The 18,787-nt window shown below is 62.6% G+C and overlaps 2 protein-coding genes across 4 annotated transcripts in view; both read left to right on the top strand.

Annotated features, from left to right (window-relative positions):
• DLGAP3 (DLG associated protein 3) overlaps positions 1-13,158 on the top strand; it is a 28,220-nt gene extending 15,062 nt beyond the window's left edge. For 2 of the 3 annotated variants that reach the window (XM_021554798.2, XM_021554797.2), the window contains exons 2-12: positions 1,689-1,771; positions 4,405-5,485; positions 6,433-6,635; positions 7,593-7,707; positions 7,816-8,050; positions 8,542-8,882; positions 8,991-9,076; positions 9,758-10,182; positions 10,425-10,516; positions 10,689-10,832; positions 11,180-13,158. In XM_021554798.2, coding sequence (XP_021410473.1) covers positions 4,460-5,485; positions 6,433-6,635; positions 7,593-7,707; positions 7,816-8,050; positions 8,542-8,882; positions 8,991-9,076; positions 9,758-10,182; positions 10,425-10,516; positions 10,689-10,832; positions 11,180-11,398 — 2,886 coding nt within the window. In that variant the 5' untranslated portion in view covers positions 1,689-1,771; positions 4,405-4,459 and the 3' untranslated portion in view covers positions 11,399-13,158. The remainder of the gene's footprint in view (positions 1-1,688; positions 1,772-4,404; positions 5,486-6,432; positions 6,636-7,592; positions 7,708-7,815; positions 8,051-8,541; positions 8,883-8,990; positions 9,077-9,757; positions 10,183-10,424; positions 10,517-10,688; positions 10,833-11,179) is intronic. The other variant, XM_021554800.2, reaches the window with a different exon arrangement.
• Positions 13,159-14,990: 1,832 nt separating this feature from the next.
• On the top strand, positions 14,991-15,936 carry SMIM12 (small integral membrane protein 12). Its single transcript, XM_021554774.3, has 2 exons — positions 14,991-15,485; positions 15,623-15,936. Exon 1 carries the CDS (start codon positions 15,068-15,070, stop codon positions 15,344-15,346), a length of 279 nt encoding a protein of 92 aa, XP_021410449.1. The 5' UTR covers positions 14,991-15,067; the 3' UTR covers positions 15,347-15,485; positions 15,623-15,936.
• Positions 15,937-18,787: the final 2,851 nt, after the last annotated feature.

Here is an 18,787-nt window from a genome sequence, read left to right as displayed (position 1 = left end):
CCCTCTCCCGGCATGGTAATGAGTGAAGAAGACTCAAAGACAAATGGCTCATTAAGAAGCAGTGCTGCATTGCAGGATTTTTCATCCCACCAACCGCTGCATCAGCAGAGGCAGCACCTCTCGCGCTCGCTCTCCCAGCCCTGGAGAAGGAGCTGTCAGGCAGCTGGGGCTGGTGCCAAAATTAATCATGTGCTTAATAACGTGCCCGGCCCGTCGAACATCCCGTCCTCAGCCTCCCGGCTGTGGAGCGGGGCGGCCGCGCTGCACTGGAGCCCTGGGGCGCCGCGGATTTGGGGTTGGTGCCTGGGAAGCGCCCATGCTCAGGCAGAAGGGATGTATCAGGGCAGGGCTGAGCCAGGAGAGATGTCCCCAGCCTCAGGGTGCCACAGCCCCCCGCTTATGTCGGGGTGTCACGGCCTTCCAGGTTTTTTTGGGTGCTAGAGTCCCCCAGCCCTGTTGGGGTCCCAGCCAGCTGTGCTGGCTTCTGCGGCCTTCTCAGTGGCCTCAGTAAACACTTCCTGCTCCACTCATATTTGCAAATCCTCAGCTTGTGTTCATCTTTCATGACTTTTAAAAAATCTTGCCTCATCCCTTTTTTCCAGCAGTGCCCGGTTGGATCCTGCCCCTCACAGCCCTCTGCAGGCAGTGCCTGCCTGCAGCTGCTCTGCTTTCTTTTATTAACAGTAATTGGTTTTGATTTCCTGATTGCAGCCAGTGTATTTTCTGTGATCTTTACATCCTGCTCACACTGTTTTCCTCTTTCCCTTATCCTCGTTCCCTTTTCCTTTTCCCCCTTCCCCTTTTCTCTTTCCTTTTCATCTCTTTTTTCCCCCTTTCCTTTCCTATTCCTTTCCCTTTCTTCACCTTTACACTTTCCCTTTCCCCTTTCTCTGCTAAATTAGGTGATCTCTTACTAAACCACTCTTTTTTTCATCCAGACTGAGTACATTTTACTAATTCAGCCTCATAAAATAACAGAGCAATTAGTAATAAAATAAAATGTTTGCTTTCCACAATCCTTCTCGCTCACAATGAGTGGAGAAAGAGTAAATAGATTAAAAGCATGGTGGAAACGACCTGGCTGAATTCCATATTTATTTTCTTCCGACGACCGTAGATCAAATTTGTTCAGCCCCTAAGTGGGAAAACCACTTTATTTTATTTTTTTCCCCCGGCTCCAGCTCGCGCGCGGTGCCGGGCGCTCACGCTGCGTGTTTGTTCTCTCCCGCTTTCATCCCAAGCCATAAAGGTCCCCAGCAGGACCCAAGCTGGCAGAACCTCGCGTTAATTTGCAGAGCAGAACGGGGCCGAGCTCGCACCTCTCCCGGGTTGGAAGCTGGGAAAAAAAAGTGCCTTTGGTGGTGTGGAAAGGCGGGGTGGCGGGAGGAGGCTTTGTGGAGCGAGCGGAGCAAATGAAAGTCGATGGCGAGGTGGCCGCTGGGCTGCTCTGGCACCCGCTGCCTGGGAATTGCATAACAGGATGGGACTGGGGATGGTTTTGGGGCTGAACTGGGTGAAACACGTGGCCGTGGCCGTGCGGAGCTGTCCCCGTGTCTGTGCTGGTGTGGGGCGGCCTCAGGGGAAGATGGAAGGCCGGGCTGATAAAAAATACACAGGGAGGTGGCTCAGGCTGGTTTTTGGGGGAAAACCCTGGTTCTGGCTTTATCCCCATCCTGTTGCTCCCCCAGAGCCTGCTGCCCCAGGGATTCCCAGCGTGGAGGAGCTGCTGCTGGCGAGGCCATGAGGACAGCATCCCCCTGAGCGCCGGGCGGTGAGTGCCACCAGCAGGCTCCACTGGGACCACCCCAGCGTGGGCTGCCCATGGTGGGGCTGCTGGGGAAGGGCAGGGGGCCAGGAACCCCTGAGTGCAGGGCCATCAACCCCAGCTCTTGAGGTTAGACCTGGAAGTTTTGGAAAACCCAGTCTTGCCCTGTGTCAGGGCGCTTTGCCAGACCCAGACACTGTGATGGGGTTTTGATGTCCTCTCACCTCCCCGCTGGTGTTCCTGGAGCTGGAGGAAAGATGGGAGGATCCTGGGTACTGTGGGGTCCCAGGGAAGCTGAGGCTCCTGCTGGGTCTGCCCTGAATCCCTGTAGCCCTGGGCCTCAGCACAGCGCTGCCTCCAAGGCAGGGATCTCATGGGGCAGCTGCTGGGAAGTGGAACTGCCTCTGCCAAGTGCTCACATGGGAAATTAAGCAGGAGGCTGAATTTCAGGATGGGCCTGGAGCACCAGAGACTATGAGCCCCTCTCCTCCCTGTGCTGACCCTCGCAATGGGGAGAGACATCAGAGGGAGGTGGTGGTGAGGAGCCACTGGTGGGAGTTTCTCCTGGCACTGGATGCAATAAAGGCGAGGAGTGAGTTATTTGTAATGGTAATTATGCTCTTCCAGTTTATCCTAGCACATAATTGTGTGGGCGGTAGGTTCCCACTGGTGGTAATTACCCTGGTGTTAAATGGCACAAAATTCAGCTGGGCTGGGTTTTTCCCCCTTGACTTAAATCTGCGCTTTGGTGGCACAAATCCCTCCATCCCAAGGGCTGCTCCGTGGATTGGCTTTTTGAGGGACACAGCTCCAGCTCTCGGCCATCTGCCCATGAGCCACGCTCTGGCCAGCTGCCCCAGCCCCCCGTGCCAGCCTGCCCACACTGCCCTCCTGGGATGGGGGAGAGGAGTGGGCTCAGGGGCCTCTCTCTTCCTCCGCACTGCGGGTGCGTGGGGATGGAGACCTTGTGCTGAGCCTCACAGGGTCACTCCCGACCCCTTCTCCATCCTGAGGTTGCCCTCAGGGAGCCTGGCTGCTCCCTGGGCAGGCTGTAGACGCCTGTGCCACCTTGAGCTGGGACATGGATCCTCCACCAGGGCTTGTCCCACCCGCTGCCAGCGCTCCACAGGTGCGGGGGAGCTGCGGCGCTGCCTCGCCTGCGGTTCCGGCTTTGTTGAATTCCTGCACCTGCCGAGCACAAAAGCCCGGCGGGCTCGTGCTGTCAGGCTCCGCAGATATTTTGACTCCTTCTCGCCGCCGCGGCAGCAATATTTGGATCAGCTGAGAGCTTCCCTCCCCGAGCAGGAGATGATAGCTCAGCCCGCGGAGGCAGAGCTGGGCTGGGAGCCTGTTTGTCTGTCTGTCCTTCCATCCTGCTGCTTGATCCCAGGCCAGGGAGGCAGCTCCATCCCACGCTGCTGCTCCTGCTCCTCGCAGCAGCTGTCTCAGGAGGGCAGAGGCATCGTCTGTACCAGCTGCATCTTCTGCTCAGCAATTAGGGAGCCTTGTTAGAGCAGGAGCGGGATCTGAGGATGGGGAGCGGCGCAGGACGGAGCCATCCAGCCTCGAGGAAGCTGGGAAGGAAGGTGGTGGTGGCTTAGGGCAGATGTGTTCTCAGGGCCCTGTCTGCTGCCCAGGGCCAAAACGCCATTGCTGCCCACCCCCACATCCCCTGGGGACCCCCAACTCCTCTTCCCTCCAGGACTTCTCGGGGGCACAACCCCCTCCCACCAGCCCTGGCCCTCCCAGTGTCCCTCGTTTCCAGTCTCCATGGTCAAATCCCCACGTGCCACAGGGAACATCCCACAGTCACCTTTCCCTGCAGCCAGTCTGGGAGATGTGCTGCCTGCAGCACCCTGCCCAAATATGACAACAAGAGTGTTAGCGATGCCTGTTAATTAGCCAAGATACTCTGGAGAATAAGTAATTTCCTTATTTACAGTCCAACCAAAGACAGAGCCTTTGAGGGGCTGTAAGGCACACAAACCTCCATGGGTGCAGGCGGCTCAGCCTTGGCTGGTGCAGGCTCAGCCTGGCTCAACGCCGTCCATCCTCCTGCCTCTCCCTGGGGCTGCCCCTCACACAGCACAGCCACCTCTGCTCCTGGCTCCCCATCCAGAGGGCTTGCAGGGCAGGAGAGCCCTGGCTCGTGGGTCTCCATGCGCAGCTCCATGTGGGGCTGGATGGAGACATCAGAGCACGGCCCCCCCGCGCCCCACGGCAGCTCATTAGCGGCGCTGTGAATCGCAACGGCTGAAAAACTCAGCCAGAGCCACTTTCCAATGGAGAAACACTTCATAATATTTGGTGCTGGAGAAGAAAACAAGGATCTGCTGATGGCAGAACGTCCTCCCTTGCCATCTGCAGGCCCTGCTGCCTGCATCGTTGCTGGCAGCACCTTCTCCTTCCCACTGGCCCCTCCGAGCACCTGAACTGGGGGTAACCCCAGGTGCCCGGCCCGGGCACTGTGCTCCTGTCACCAGGTGGAATGCCAGGATTCTGGCACTTCACAGGGCTGAATCTTTCCCTGGAAGCTTCCCACCCTTCTCAGCTGGTTCCTGTGAGGTAGCCTCCAATGTTCTTCTGGTTGTGGGGGTGCAGAGGGGATCTTGACACTGTTCTTGTCCCTGTCCCCACAGATGAGCCCGCAGGGGCATCCCGGCAAGATGCCGAGGCTATGGGGTGGGTGCTGAAATGATGAAAGGCTACCATGGGGAGCGTAGCCAGACACAGCCCTCCTCCGGCCACCGCTGCCGCTGCATCCCAGAGGACTGCGAGCATCCCGCCGACTACATCCCGCACGGCCCCGAGGGCCGGCCGCCGTACCTGCTCAGCCCCAGCGAGCCGTGTTCCCTGGAGCATCCCTACTGCCCGGCGCGGAGCCCCGGCGCGGCCAGCGAGTGCCCGGGCGGGCCCCTGAGCGAGCCGCCCTCCGCCAGCGCCAGCAGCACCTTCCCGAGGATGCATCACGCGCAGCAGCCCTACGACTCCTGCGACGAATGCATGGCGACCGCCCACCCTGCCAGCAAGATCAACCGCCTGCCCCCCACGCTGCTGGACCAGTTCGAGAAGCAGCTGCCGCTGCACCACGACGGCTTCCACACGCTGCAGTACCCCCGGGCCGGCGGCGCCGAGCCCCGCAGCGAGAGCCCCAGCCGCATCCGCCACCTCGTCCACTCCGTCCAGAAGCTCTTCGCCAAGTCCCACTCCCTGGAGGCGCCGGCCAAGCGGGACTACAACGGCGCCAAGATGGACGGCCGCGGGGACGGCTACCACCACCACCACCACCACCACCATCACCACCACCACCACCAGTCCCGCCACGGCAAGCGCAGCAAGAGCAAGGACCGTAAGGTGGACTCCCGGCACCGGTCCAAGATGTTGGGCTGGTGGAGCTCCGACGACAACCTGGACAGCGACAGCAGCTACATGGTGTCCGGCCGGCACGCCGCCGACCAGGGCACCCAGTACTGTGTGGACGCTCCCGAAAGTGCCTTCAGAGACTTGACCTTGAAGAGTCTAAAGGGCGGTGGGGAAGGAAAATGCCTGGCCTGTGCCGGCATGTCCATGTCTCTGGATGGCCAGACGCTCAAGAGGAGTGCCTGGCACACCATGACCGTCAGCCAGGCTCGTGAAGCCTATCCCAGCGCCGGCGGCACCGAGAAGACCTTGATGCTTCAGGAAGCAAAGGCCAAAGACCGAGCGTACCAGTACCTGCAGGTGAGGGGCCGGGCAGGGTGAAGGTACTAGGGCTGACTGTGCTGTGGGGCGAGCCAGGACCCTCCATCCAGCAGCCTGGGGTGCTGTGGGGATGCTCCAGCTCTGCTCCGTGTTCCCAGTGCCTGTGCCCCTTTCCCACGGTCCTGTGCCAGTCCCCGATGTCTCCTTGAAGCCCATCTGCTGCCTCCTGCCCTGTGCTGCATTTGGGGTCAGACCAGCTCTGTCAGCTCAGGGCCACCAGTAGCCCTGTGCCTGCTCCCTTCTCACTGCTTTTATCCTGCCTGTGAGCCTGGCTGGGTGCCACTGCCTGCCTCATCACCAGGCTCCCTTCTAGGTCACCCCCCTTCCAATTAAAAGCTAATTAACTCTTCTCTCCATTTCCTGGGGGAAGGAGACAGGGAGCAGCAATGCTGTGCTGGCTGGGGTGGGGGTGGCCGGGGCCTGTCTGTGCTGGCAGTGGGGGCATCAGGGCAGGGTGCCGGCCCCACCGCCCCAGCCGTGAGCCCCAGGGGACACCGTCCCCCTGCCACTGCCCTACAAGGGCCCCGTGGTGCTGGCGTCAGCAGCACGTGGTGGAACTGGTGCCGATACGTCAGGCGGGCGCCACGCTGGCATGGGTGGGATTTGGCCCAGACGCTCCTGCCAGGGGGGCCGTGAGGTGGGAGCTGCTGCGCCACCTCACATTTGGGAATGGGGAGCTGTAGCTGTTAGGAGAGATCTGCTCTCCTGCATTTTGGGGCTTTCCAAAAGGGTCAGAGCCCCCAGGGTCTGTCCCTGCAGCTCTGGTGTGCATGGGGAGGGCAGGGCACACATGCTGGATTTGGGCTGGATTTGGGCTGGATTTGGGCTGGATTTGGGCTGGATTTGGGCTGGCACATGGCTCTGCTCTTCATCCCACCTGTGGGACCCCAGCCACCATGTCCTCCCACGCTTGCCTCCTGCTCCAGGTGCCACAGGACGAGTGGAGCGGGTACCCAGCGGGCAAGGACGGGGAGATCCCGTGCCGGCGGATGCGCAGCGGCAGCTACATCAAGGCCATGGGCGACGAGGACAGCGCCGACTCGGACATCAGCTCCAAAGTGCTGCCCAGGGCGGCCACACGGCGAGACAGCTACCGCCGCTCCTCCAGCGCCGACCAGGCCAGGACCAAGTAAGGGCTGCTGCCTCCCCACCCCGTCCCAGCTCTGCAGGCAGCAGCAGGGCCATGGGCCAGGGCTCCCTGGGAGGACAAGTGGCATGTCCCTGCTCATGGCATTGTCCCCACTCACAGCGCTGTCCCCTACTCACAGCACTGTCCCTGCTCACAGCACTGTCCCTGCTCACAGCACTGTCCCCACTCACAGCACTGTCCCTGCTCACAGCACTGTCCCTGCTCACAGCAATGTCCCTACTCACAGCACTGTCCCTGCTCACAGCACTGTCCCCACTCACAGCACTGTCCCTGCTCACAGCACTGTCCCTGCTCACAGCAATGTCCCTACTCACAGCAATGTCCCCGCTCACAGCAATGTCCCTACTCACAGCACTGTCCCTGCTCACAGCACTGTCCCTGCTCACAGCACTGTCCCCTGCTCACAGCACCATTCCTGCTCACATCACTGTCCCCACTCACAGCACTGTCCCCACTCACAGCACTGTCCCTGCTCACAGCACTGTCCCCGCTCACAGCCACAGTCCCTGCTCACAGCACTGTCCCTGCTCACAGCAATGTCCCTACTCACAGCACTGTCCCCACTCACAGCACTGTCCCTACTCACAGCACTGTCCCCGCTCACAGCACTGTCCCCGCTCACATCCACAGTCCCCAGCCAGCAGCACCGAGCGCTGTCCCTGCTCTGTGTCAGGGCACTGGGGGGACATGGCTATGCTGGGCTTTTGGGGGGGACCTGCTGCTGCAGCCACATGCAGACCATGGGGAGAAGAGTTGTGTTCAAAGGGGGATGACTGAGATGTGCTCCAGTCCCAGTAGGTGACAGTTTTGGGGGCAGTCAGGAGTGGGACAGCAGCAGTGACCAGCGGGGGTATCGCTGCGGCTGCGTTTCCGAATGCTCTGCTGGAATGTATTGCTTTTGGTGCCATCCCTTCTATTCCCACTGTCTCTCATTAGGTTTGCAAGTAGGCACTATTCTGATTCATATATCTGTAACTGTCCCAGCTGCTGCACGCCACCGCGAATGCTCCCACGGGGACAGAGCTACGGGCGCTCCTTCACCACCGGCCAGGTACGTTCTGTGGCACAGCTCCCACAGGGCAGGCTGGGGCAGGGATGGGATGGATGTCGCTCTGAGCATCCCCTGCCCTGCCTCAGCCTCACCTACCGCTCTCCCTAGATCAACGACGAGCTCAACCACCAGTTTGAAGCCGTCTGCGAGTCGGTTTTCGGCGAGGTGGAGTCGCAGGCCGTGGAGGCGCTGGACCTGCCCGGCTGCTTCCGCATGCGGAGCCACAGCTACCTGCGGGCCATCCAGGCGGGCTGCTCCCAGGACGACGACTGTCTCTCACTCTTCTCCATGTCGGCCCCCGCTGGGCCGCCCATCACCAGCAGCATCCTGAAGCCCAGCACTTGTGAGTCCTGGGGGGTGGCGAGGGCTTGGCCACGTGAGGGAACCCCACATCTCCCTGTCTGCTCACCTGGGCACCTGCCAAGGGCTGCTGCTGCCTTCCTCATGGCCCTCGACCCCTACAGGGCCCAGGACAGGGTGTGAGCATCCAGCTTGTCACCCAGTCCCAGTCAGGGGGCTGATCTGTGTCCCCAGCACCCATTTGCCATCCCCTCCTTCTCTCCCTTTCTGCCCTCATCTCTGCCCCTTGCTGGGTGCTGCAGCAATGTGGCCAGCGTGGCTCTGGGGTGTTTTCCAATCCCAAAAACTGATCAGACAGCCCTGCTGAACTCCAGCCCATATCTAACCCAGCTGAGGGGCAAACCCTGTGGGGCTGTGATCCCTGTGCTGTGGGAGGGGATGGGCAGCATTCCCCGGGGCCCCTGTTCGTGGCGGGAAATGAGCAAGTGTCTGTGTTTTCACGTGCCTTTTCATCCTGCGCCTCTCCCACAACAGCCTTCAGTTACAGAAAAGCTCCACCTCCCATCCCTCCAGGAACCAAAGCCAAACCTCTCATCTCCGTCACGGCGCAGAGCAGCACCGAGTCCACCCACGAGAGCTACCTGCCCAGCGAGGTCGCCCGCAGCCCCGCCTGGTCCAAAGATGCCGCGGCCCGCTGCAACTCGGCCGAGAGCCTGGAGAGCTCCAAGGTGACGGCCGTGGCCCTGGACCTGCCCCCGGTCCAGCCCCGCGCCGCTCCCAAGCCCTCCACGCTCATCATCAAGGCCATCCCAGGCCGGGAGGAGCTGCGGAGCTTGGCTCGGCAGCGGAAGTGGCGTCCCTCCATCGGCGTGCAGGTGGGCTCCGCTCCTCCCTGCGGGCTGCCCGAGCGGTGTGGGCCATGCTGAGCCACCACGCTGCCTTCTGGAGCTGCCCTCCAGCTCTCTCCCTCTGCCCCTTGGCAGGTTGAGGCCGTCTCTGACTCGGATACGGAGAGCCGGAGCCAGAGGGAGTTCCACTCCATCGGGGTGCAGGTGGAGGAGGACAAAAGGTACCACATGGCTGGACTGGGCTGAGACCTGCCACACTCTGCACTGAGGCATTGGCTTCCTGGGGGCTTCCTGAGCTCTGCACACCACCACTACCCCACAGCATCTTTTCCCTCTCCCCTCTGGCTGAAACCCCAGAGCTCAGCACCGTGCCCATTCCAGGCTAGCTGCCCCCACGTGGAGCAGGATTTGGCCTTTCCTTTGTCCTCTCTGCTGCCCAGGGAAGGGGCTGCCCTATTCCTGCCCCGTGCTGGGTCTGCTCTGCTGGGCTCAGCCCTTAGCTTTGAGCCCACACCAGGTGCAGGTGAACCTTTGGGCATTTCTGTAGCTAACCATGACATTTTGGCTGGGATGGGAACGCCAGGTGTGCCAGAACCTGCACGGCCTGCGGGAGGGGAGCTCTGGCATTGTGCTCGTGCAGCCTGGTGCTCCTCTCCATCCCCGGTCCAGCGCTGGTAGCCATGGAAACAGGCTGAGAGCAGAGGAGATGAGGGACTGGCAGATCGCAGCTGCTCAGGGTTGCGCCTGTAGCCCGGAATGCTCCGGGATCCACCCCGGCATCCCCAGCTCCATCCTACCCGTGGGTGCCCCTCGCCCTGCCCCTGTTGCTGCGGTACCTGGCGGAGGGGACAGGACAACCCCAGCTGGCCACGAGTGTCCCCACGTTCTCCTTGTCCCCGCAGGCGAGCGCGCTTCAAGCGCTCCAACAGCGTGACCGCGGGCGTGCAGGCGGACCTGGAGCTCGAGGGCTTCACCGGCCTGGCCGTGGCCACCGAGGACAAAGCCCTGCAGTTCGGGCGGCCCTTCCAGCGGCACTCCTCGGAGCCCGAGTCGGGCCGGCAGTACGCCGTGTACAAGACGGTGCACACGCAGGGGCAGTGGGCGTACCGCGAGGATTACCAGCTGCAGTACGACACGGTGGAGGTGCCCCGGCGGGACGCCTGGATAGAGCGGGGCTCCCGCAGCCTCCCTGACTCCGGCCGCGCCTCCCCGTGCCACCGCGACGGCGAGTGGTTCATCAAACTGCTGCAGGCAGAGGTGGAGAAGATGGAGGGCTGGTGCCAGCAGATGGAGAGGGAGGCGGAGGACTATGACCTGCCCGAGGAGAGTGAGTCGGGTGGGGTGCCACAGCAGAGAGAGGGGCTGGGGATCCTGCAGAGCTGGGCAGGGCACAGTCATTGTCCTGCAGCGCTCCCACCTTGGAGCATCTTCCCTGCCAAGGCTACAGAGGTTGGGTGAGGGCAGGGAACACCGGGAAAACCTCTGGGGCTAGAGAGATGGGAAGGAGAGGAGAGACACCATGTGTTGGAGGGCTCTGAGCTGCCTGTGACCGTTTGCTCTCCTCCCCAGTCCTGGAGAAGATCCGGAGCGCGGTGGGCAGTGCCCAGCTCCTCATGTCCCAGAAGGTGCAGCAGTTCTACCGCCTCTGCCAGCAGAACATGGTGAGTGTGGGCAGCGCTGCCAGGGGGCAGCTGTGGTGGGGAGGGGGTGTCTCATACTCTCAGCCAGTGACTATGGAGCACCATGGAGGACAGCTGGACATAGAGCCCCCAGCACAGGGGCCAACATCACACTGATGGATGAGGATGGCACTCTGTCCTTCTGTCCCCACAGGATCCCAACGCATTCCCCGTGCCCACCTTCCAAGACCTGGCTGGCTTCTGGGACCTCCTGCAGCTCTCCATTGAGGATGTCAGCATGAAGTTTGGGGAGCTCCAGCAGCTCAAGGCCAATGGGTGGAAGATTATGGAGCCCAAGGTAAGGGCAGGGCTGTGCTACTGGCACTTGTACCTGTCACCTCTCCCTCCCTCCTCATCCCCAAGCATGTCTGCACCCAAACCACTGCTGGGCTCTCACTGGTGACTGCTTTTAGCAAACCCTTCAAAAACAGAGCTGGGAAAAGGTGAGGCTAGAGAAGGGCTGTTCTCCCACTGATATATCCCAGCAAAGGGCCAGGCAGGGGCTTGGAACGTGATGGATAAAGGGATGTGCAGCCCTGCCTTGCAACCTGTGGGAGGGTCCGTGGAGCCTCTCACCATGGCTTGAGCCCGCTGGGATGCCCATTCCAGGGAGCTCCCAGCCTGAAGCCCCCGTTGTCTGTGCAGGAGGAGAAGAAGGTGCCTCCCCCGATACCAAAGAAGCCGCCGCGCTCCAAGGTGCACCCGGTGAAGGAGCGCTCCCTGGACTCGGTGGACCGGCAGCGGCAGGAGGCCCGCAAGCGGCTCCTGGCAGCCAAGCGAGCCGCCTCCTTCCGCCAGAGCTCGGCCACCGAGAGCGCGGACAGCATCGAGATCTACATCCCCGAGGCGCAGACCCGGCTGTGACCGCAGCCTCCGCTTTTCTACCCGGACTGGACGGCGCGGCCGTAGCTCACTGTGATGGGGGGCCGCGGGGACACCCTGGGGCAGCTCTTGGCCCCACTCACAGCTTCTCTCTTTTCTATCTTAGCCCTTTCGTGGATCCGACGGCGGGTTGAACGCAAAGCCCGGTTCTGCCCCGTCCCCGTGCCCCCCCACCCCCGCCCGCATGCCCCTGCCAGCCTCTCCTGGGGTCCGGGGCTCACCCTCCCTCCCTCTGCCCTCCCTGGGGCTGTGTCCCAGCTTTCTGTCCCCTTCCCACTCCCCCAGCCCTTCTGCACACCCGGCCCTGCATCCCAACCCGGAGAGAGGTGACCTTCAGCAGCCGGCCCCGCCGGGCTGGAGGGGAGGGGGCTGCAGGCAGGCCCCCCCGCCTCTCTGTACTCAGTGCAATCCCCTGGCGTGTGGCGGGGACGGGCCCCCAGCCCCTGCCCAGCCACAGCCCCCCAGCCCAGCCCTGCCGAGGCTTTGGGACGTGCTGGGGACAAAGGGGTCCCCTCGCTGCTCCCCCCGCCTGCGGCTCAGGTGCCGTGGGGACCCAGGGCTCCCTCCCCTATATACATATATAAATATAACCCAAGGAATAAACCAGAAACTACACGTGACCAGCGCTGTGTCCTGCCTGGTGGGACGGGCCAGAGCAGCAGAAGCCCCCGGTCACGGCGAGCCGCCCCGCTTCCCTCGCACGGAGCATCGCCACGCGCTTCTCCCCTTCCCGCTCAGCCCCTCCTTCCCCTCAGTCCATCCCTCATCTGTCCGACATTCCCTCCTGCCAGCCTGCAGTCCAGGAGCACCTCTGCAATGTGGCACTAGCCAGGGACAGGCAATAGTCCCCCCTGTGCCTTGCTGCAGGTGGGAGATGCTCCCCCAGCGAGCCCACCTGCAGTGACAAGGATCACACTGGGCTTGGCACCCGTGGGTGGGACAGGAGTGCGGACACGCCAGCAGCTGTCCCGTGAGTGTGGAGCTAGAGACCCCCTCAGGGGGACACCCTTCCCCCGGAGCTCTCGGAGCCCAGCAGGATGGGACACCCCAGGACAGGGCTGTCACCTACCTGGTGCCTCTCAGAGCCAAGGGACACCCTGGGATGCGGCTGTTCCCAGCTCCCCCATCACTGTGCACAGAGCCAGGAACAGGGTGGAGGGCTCCCTCCAGGGCAGAGCAGTGTGGTGGGGCAGGAGGCTGCATCTGCCTCATCCCTGTCTTAACCCCGTTCTCCAAACCTCCCGTCCCCCTCCGTGTCCCTTTTGGTGGCAGAGGGGGGAGAACCCCACCCACGTCCCTCACTCTGCCGCGCCAGCAGCCCCACGCAGCATCACCAGCCACCCCCCAGGGCAGGGCCAGTGGGTGCCAGGTAGCTCCCAAAATGAGGGGCCAAACCTCGCCCAGGCTCTCAGGCAGGGCGGTGGGATCAGAGGCTGCCGGGGGACGCCTCGCTGGGGTCCCTCGCTCCTGGGGGTCCGTCGGTGCTAAACACCTCCATGACGGCAGCATCCACTCAGCCACCCAAAGCCCTTCCCCGCCCCGCTCCCCCTGCACCCCGGATTTAGGGATGTGCCTGGGAAGGGCCCCCGGCCCCCGCCCCGGCCAGCGCCGTGCAGTGACCGTGACACGTGGCTCCCTTTTTATTGTAACGAACCGCCGCAATTAATAAAGATGACTTTGGTTACTCCGGGCCAGCGGCCACTTCCCTGCGGGGACATGGCCGGCACCGGGCTCGCCTTTCACCTGTCTCCCATCCTTTCGTGCCCGTGGGGTGGGAAATGCAGGTGTGTGGTGCGGGAACTTGGTGACCGGGGGGCGGGAGAGGGGCTTTTGCAGATCTCCTCGTGGATCCCCCCACGGAAACCGCCCACGGGTCTCCCCATGGGTCTCTTCCAGCAGGGTCTCTGCCTCTGAGTCGCTCCCCATGGATCTCCTCCTGTGGGTGTCTCTCTCCCCGTGTGACTCCCCACGTGAGTCTCCCCTGTGACACCCGCGTGGGTGTCTCTCTGTGCCACTCCTCGTGACTCCCGCATGACATCTCCCGGTGGCTCTCTCCGCCAAGACACCCTCTGTGACTCTTGCGTGCCTCTGAATCCTCCCTGAGTCTCCCGTGGGACTCCTCCTGTGACTCTCCCTGGGTGTCTCCCGGTGGGCGACACCCCGTGACTCTCCCCGGGGGTCTCGCCCTGTGGGTGTCTCCCCATGGCTCCCCCCGTGACACCTCCGGGGCTCTCTCCCCGTGGCTTTGTCCCCCGTGACACCTCCGGGAGTGTCTCCCCGTGACTCTCCCCCCGTGGCACCCCCGGGGGTGTCTCCCCGTGGCTTTGTCCCCCGTGACACCTCCGGGGGTCTCTCCCCGTGGCTTTGTCCCCCGTGATACCTCCGGGGGTATTTCCCCGTGGCTCCCCCCGTGACACCTCCGGGGGTCTCTCCCCATGGCTCTCCTCCCGTGACACCTCCGGGGGTCTCTCCCCATGGCTCTCCCCCCGTGACACCCCTCCAGAACACCACTGCGGGTGTCTCTCTGTGAGCTCCCCCGCGTGACTCCCCTCCATGTCCCCCCTTGTCCTCTCCCGTGCATTCCTCCTGTCTCTCCTGATAACTCCCCCTCGTGTCCCCTCCACGCTCCCCTCCGTGCTCCCCCGTGTCCCCCCTCTGTCCCCCCGTGTCCCCACCAATGTCCTCCCCGTGTCCTGCCCGTGTCCCCCATGTCCCCCCCATGTCCCCCTCTGTCCCCTCCGTGTCTCCCCCGTGTCCCCCATGATTCCCCCTCCTGTGTCACTCCCGTCTCCTTCCCGTGTCCCTCCGTGTCGCCCCCGTGTCCCTCCTGTGTCTTCCCCGTGTCGCCCCCTCTATCCCCCCGTGTCCCCCCCTCTGTCCCCCCGTGTCCTCCCTCTGTCCCCCGTGTCCCCTCTGTCCCCCCGTGTCCCACTCTGTCCCCCTCTGTCCCCTCCCGTGTCGCCCCCGTGTCCCCCCGTGTCCCCCTCTGTCCCCTCCCGTGTCTCCCCGTGTCCCCTCTGTCCTCCCCGTGTCCCCCCCGTGTCCCCCCGTGTCCCCCCCGTGTCCCCCCCGTGTCCCCCATCATTCCCCCTTCTGTGTCCCCCGTGTCCCGGCCTTGTCCTCCCGTGTTCCTCCCGTGTCCCCACAATTTCCCCCCCGTGCCCCCCATGATTCCCCCTTCTGTGTCCCTCCCTTGGCCCCCCCGTGTCCCCGTCTCCCTGCCGTGTCCCCCGTGTCCCATGTCCCCCCAATGTCCCCCCCTCTGTCCCCCCGTGTCCCCCCTCTGTCCCCCCGTGTCCCCCCTCTGTCCCCCCGTGTCCTCCCTCTGTCCCCCCGTGTCCCCTCTGTCCCCCCGTGTCCCCAACGTGTCCCCCGTGTCCCCGTGTCCCTCCCATGTCCCATGTCCCCCCAGTGTCCCCCCCTCTGTCCCTCCCCGTGTCCCCAGCCGCGGTCGCTCCTCCAGCGCTGCGCTTCCCTCGCTGTCCGCCAGGGGGCAGCTCCGCCCCGCCGCCCCCTCGCGGCCGTGACCGGAACGGGCGGGGCCGGGGCCGGGGCCGGGGCCGGGGCCGGGGCCGGGGCCGGGGCCGGGCGGGGCGGGGGTCCCCATTCCTGCGGCCGCTGCTCGGCCCGGCCGGTGCCCGCCCCGCAGGCATGTGGTCCGTGCTGTGGGCGGCCGTGCGCTCCAAGGCCCCGTACGTCACCTTCCCGGTGGCCTTCGTGGTGGGGCTGGTGGGCTCCCAGCTGGAGCGGCTCCTGCGCGGGGAGCCCCCGCCCACGGCCCAGGAGGAGAAGAGCATCTCGGAGCAGCGGGAGGACCGCAAGCTGCAGGAGATCGTGGGCGAGGACCTGACCAAGGTGGTGAGCCTGAAGGACAAGCTGGAGTTCGCCCCTCGGGCCGTGCTCAACAGGAACCGGCCCGAGAAGAGTTAATAAAGGGAGATTCGGGCAAATTCCGTGCCCTGGAGAGGTTGCTGGGGACTCCCTGCCACCTGCGCTGTTTCCACCTGCTGCTCCTCACCCCGCGGACCCTGCGGAGGGTCAGCTTTGGCAGCCCACGGATTTGCTGGAGGTACCCAGAGCTGGGTGGCAGAGCGGGCAGGGAGCCGTGTGTGCAGATGGAGCGAGTGGAAACCTGCTCAGCTCTCGCCCGGCCTGCCTCCTGCACCACCAAACACTCTCGGCCTGCTTCCATCTGTGTCTCCTCAGGTTTGATTTCTTCCGTGGTGTGAAAGTAGAAGTTTGGACCTGAGTGCCGTGGGATGGGGTCAGGCTGGCCGCCAGTGACAGGAAGAACTGCTGCCCTGCTTTTATATCCCCTGTGGCTCTTGATGAACCCCACACCACAATGTGCTACAGCAGCCATGGAGCTCTCTGGGGACCCCCCCTCTGCATCATCCCTCCCAGGAATGGTGACAGGGGGAGGTGAAAGTCTCGGTCCTCCTTGTTGTGGTGCTCTCAGCATGGCGATGTGTTGGGAATGGGGAGATCACTGCCCTCTGCACAATAAACTTCTGTCAGTCCTCGGGCCTCTGTGTGTCCTGCATCAGCACAGCCCCAGCCCTGTCTCAGGGCATGTCGCTGCTCCCTGTGTGTTCAAGAAGCAACTGCTGCAGTGGGACAAATGCCATTGCTGGCCCTGGCCGGGCACTGCCCTCCAGGCCTGGCAGCAGCGTGGTGGGCAGGAAGGAGGAGGAGGCACCAAATTCCCAGCCTGTGCCTCCCTCCCAGCTCCCCCAGCTGCGTCATCTGCTTCCGTTTGAGCTCTTTATCTCGAGGAGAAGGGCTGTGACAACATAGGGTGGGGTCCCAGGGGACAGGGGTCCCACTGGGGTGCTGAGCAGGGAGAGGCTGGCAGCAGGCACTGGGCGCTAGTGGCTGGTGTCCCCTCAGGTGCTGGCACAGCAGGGACAAACCCCAGCCAGAGCTGCCTGAACAGGGCCAGGGCCGGGGTTATCGCTGCCTCCCGGTTTGTTTTTTCCCGTGGTGCCTGAGCAAGGCCCCGGCTCAGCCCCAGCTCAGCCCCGGCCCGGCCTTCCCCTCCCGGGGACGATAAATCTGCCGTGCCCGGTGCGGTGCTGAGGTCAGCAGGCAGTCAGCGTTCACACTGTGCTGTGCTGCGCCCCGGCCAGGGCCATTCCTGCCCCGCTGACAGCTTTACTGCCATGCTCCCGGCTCTGTGTGCTGCCCGAGCTGCTGTCCTGGCCTGTTCTGCTGCCCTCGGCTGGGCTCATGGCCCGGCACTGCCAGGAACACTCTGACCTTTGCTGCGAGGGCAGCTGAGCCTCGGGAGAAGGAGCAGGAGGAGCCTGGGTGTCATTTAGAGCCTGGCCCAGCCCTGTCTCGCTGCCACCTCCTGCTCTGGGGCTCACAATGCCCAGCACGGTGTCCCCGTAGCCCCTTCCCCTTTGTCTCCTGCTTTCCCAGCCGGGCTGTGGGGTGACGGCTGTTCCCTATTGTGTGCTGGGGTGGGAATGGTCCAGTTCCTTCTCCCAGCTGGGACCAGCTCGGAAGCTGTCAATGAAATGTCTTTGTTCGCCCCGCGCCGGAGCGGCTCCCCCGGCTGTTTACAGCCCATTGATCCCCTCGTTCCCAGGGCACAATCGGCTTCTGGGGGGCCCCTGTGCCCCACATCCTGCCCCAGCCCCATGCAGTGTCATTCTGGGAGGCTGCTGCAGCACAGAGCTGGAGTGATGCCCCGGGGAAGGACCGAGCCCTGATAGTGACAGCCTGGGCATTGATGGCACCTGGCTGCCATCCCTGCCCTGCTGCCATCCCCTGCCCTGCTTCCATCCCCTGCCCTGCTTCCATCCCTGCCCTGCTTCCATCCCCTGCCCTGCTTCCATCCCCTGCCCTGCTGCCATCCCCTGCCCTGCTGCCATCCATGTCCTGCTGCCATCCCTGCCCTGCTTCCATCCCTGCCCTGCTGCCATCCCCTGCCCTGCTGCCATCCCTGCCCGTGGCACTTCCAGCTGTTTTCCATCTGTCTGGGACTCCTGTCCATCACTGCTGCAGGTCTGTGCATTCCCGCAGGCGCTGGGACAGGGGTGAAATTGCTTCCCAGAGCCGTTGCCTTTCTCCTAAGCCTTCAGTGCTGTAAACCCACCCTTCCTCCCATTGAATCCCAACAATGTGCCGCTTGGGAAGTGCTGGCGGGACAAGAATAGGAGCAGGCAGCTCTCAGGGCTAGGGCGAGCAGCCACGGCGGCTCACCAAGAGCCAGAGGAAGCTTTGCTGAATAAATCACTATGGTAAAACCCTGCCCTCCCAAGCCTGCACTCAGCCATTCACCTGCAAATGCTCGGTCTTGTCGAAGACCACCCTAGGATGTGGGGTGGCTTCGTGTGGTGGAGAAACTACCCCTCCAACCCGAGCTTCCAAAGAAAACTCAGCAGTCTCTGTTGTTTGGTCTCAAGGCAGTTTATTGCAAGTTATCTAAAAGATTTTCTCCTGGGGCTGCTGTGGTTTGCTCACAGCTCAGGCAGAGGCACACACACACCCTGACATCCTCTCTGACCCCGACTGCTTCTTCTCTCCTGCCCAGGGCTGCTGCTCTCTTTTATATGTACATTACGTGTTACATGGTTACAGTTTTTCCCAATGCCTATTACCTATATTAAATGGTGCTTTTCTATCTTTTATATGGTACATTATGTGTTACATGTTTACAGTTTTTCCCAATGCCTATTACCTATATTAAATGGTGCTTTTCTACTCTAAACCAACCTGTGAGTGCCAACATCACCAAGAACATGGAGGTGAGGAAGGAGAAAGAGGGAGGACAGGGCAGGCCCAAATCCCAAATCCATCTTAAACCCTCTGACCCCCATGTACAAAACCAAACCCCCCCTGTACAGCACTCAAAAATTCTTCCCTCTACTTTGTGACTACTTCTACTATAATATCTAAACTTTTGTGACTTCTTGCTCTTCCTGCAAGGTTGGTAAATCATTCCATGGCTCAAACCCAAAATCACAGCTGTTTCCAGCTGCCTGCCAGGGTCTCAAATGCTTCTGACCTGGGCCTGGAACCTCCAAAAATGTCTGAGGGACATTTTGAGTTCTCACAGGTCTAGTGCAGGGAGTTTGTGATCCAGCTGTTTGCAGCATGGCACAGCTTGGCACTGCTGTGGAAGCCCTGCCTGCAGTCAGCCTGTCCCCGGGCAAGGAGTCCCACGCCTGGCCAGCAGGGCAATGTTTGGTTTGAGGGCATCATCCCAGGCTTGTCCAGCTTCAGGGATGTTCCTGCATCCAGGGCTGGCTGTAACTGCACAGTGCCATGGATCAGGGGTTGAAGTACACAAGTACACCTGGTCCTAGCCCAGCCTGTGCCCCAGGCTCACAGGGGGTCAGGCTGACTGCAGTGCCCTTGGCA

The sequence above is a fragment of the Lonchura striata genome, chromosome 26 (assembly GCF_046129695.1).
Source record: "Lonchura striata isolate bLonStr1 chromosome 26, bLonStr1.mat, whole genome shotgun sequence".
NCBI lineage: Eukaryota > Metazoa > Chordata > Aves > Passeriformes > Estrildidae > Lonchura > Lonchura striata.
Note: the sequence above shows the minus strand (reverse complement) of the source record. Positions and strands in the feature narration are given on the sequence as shown.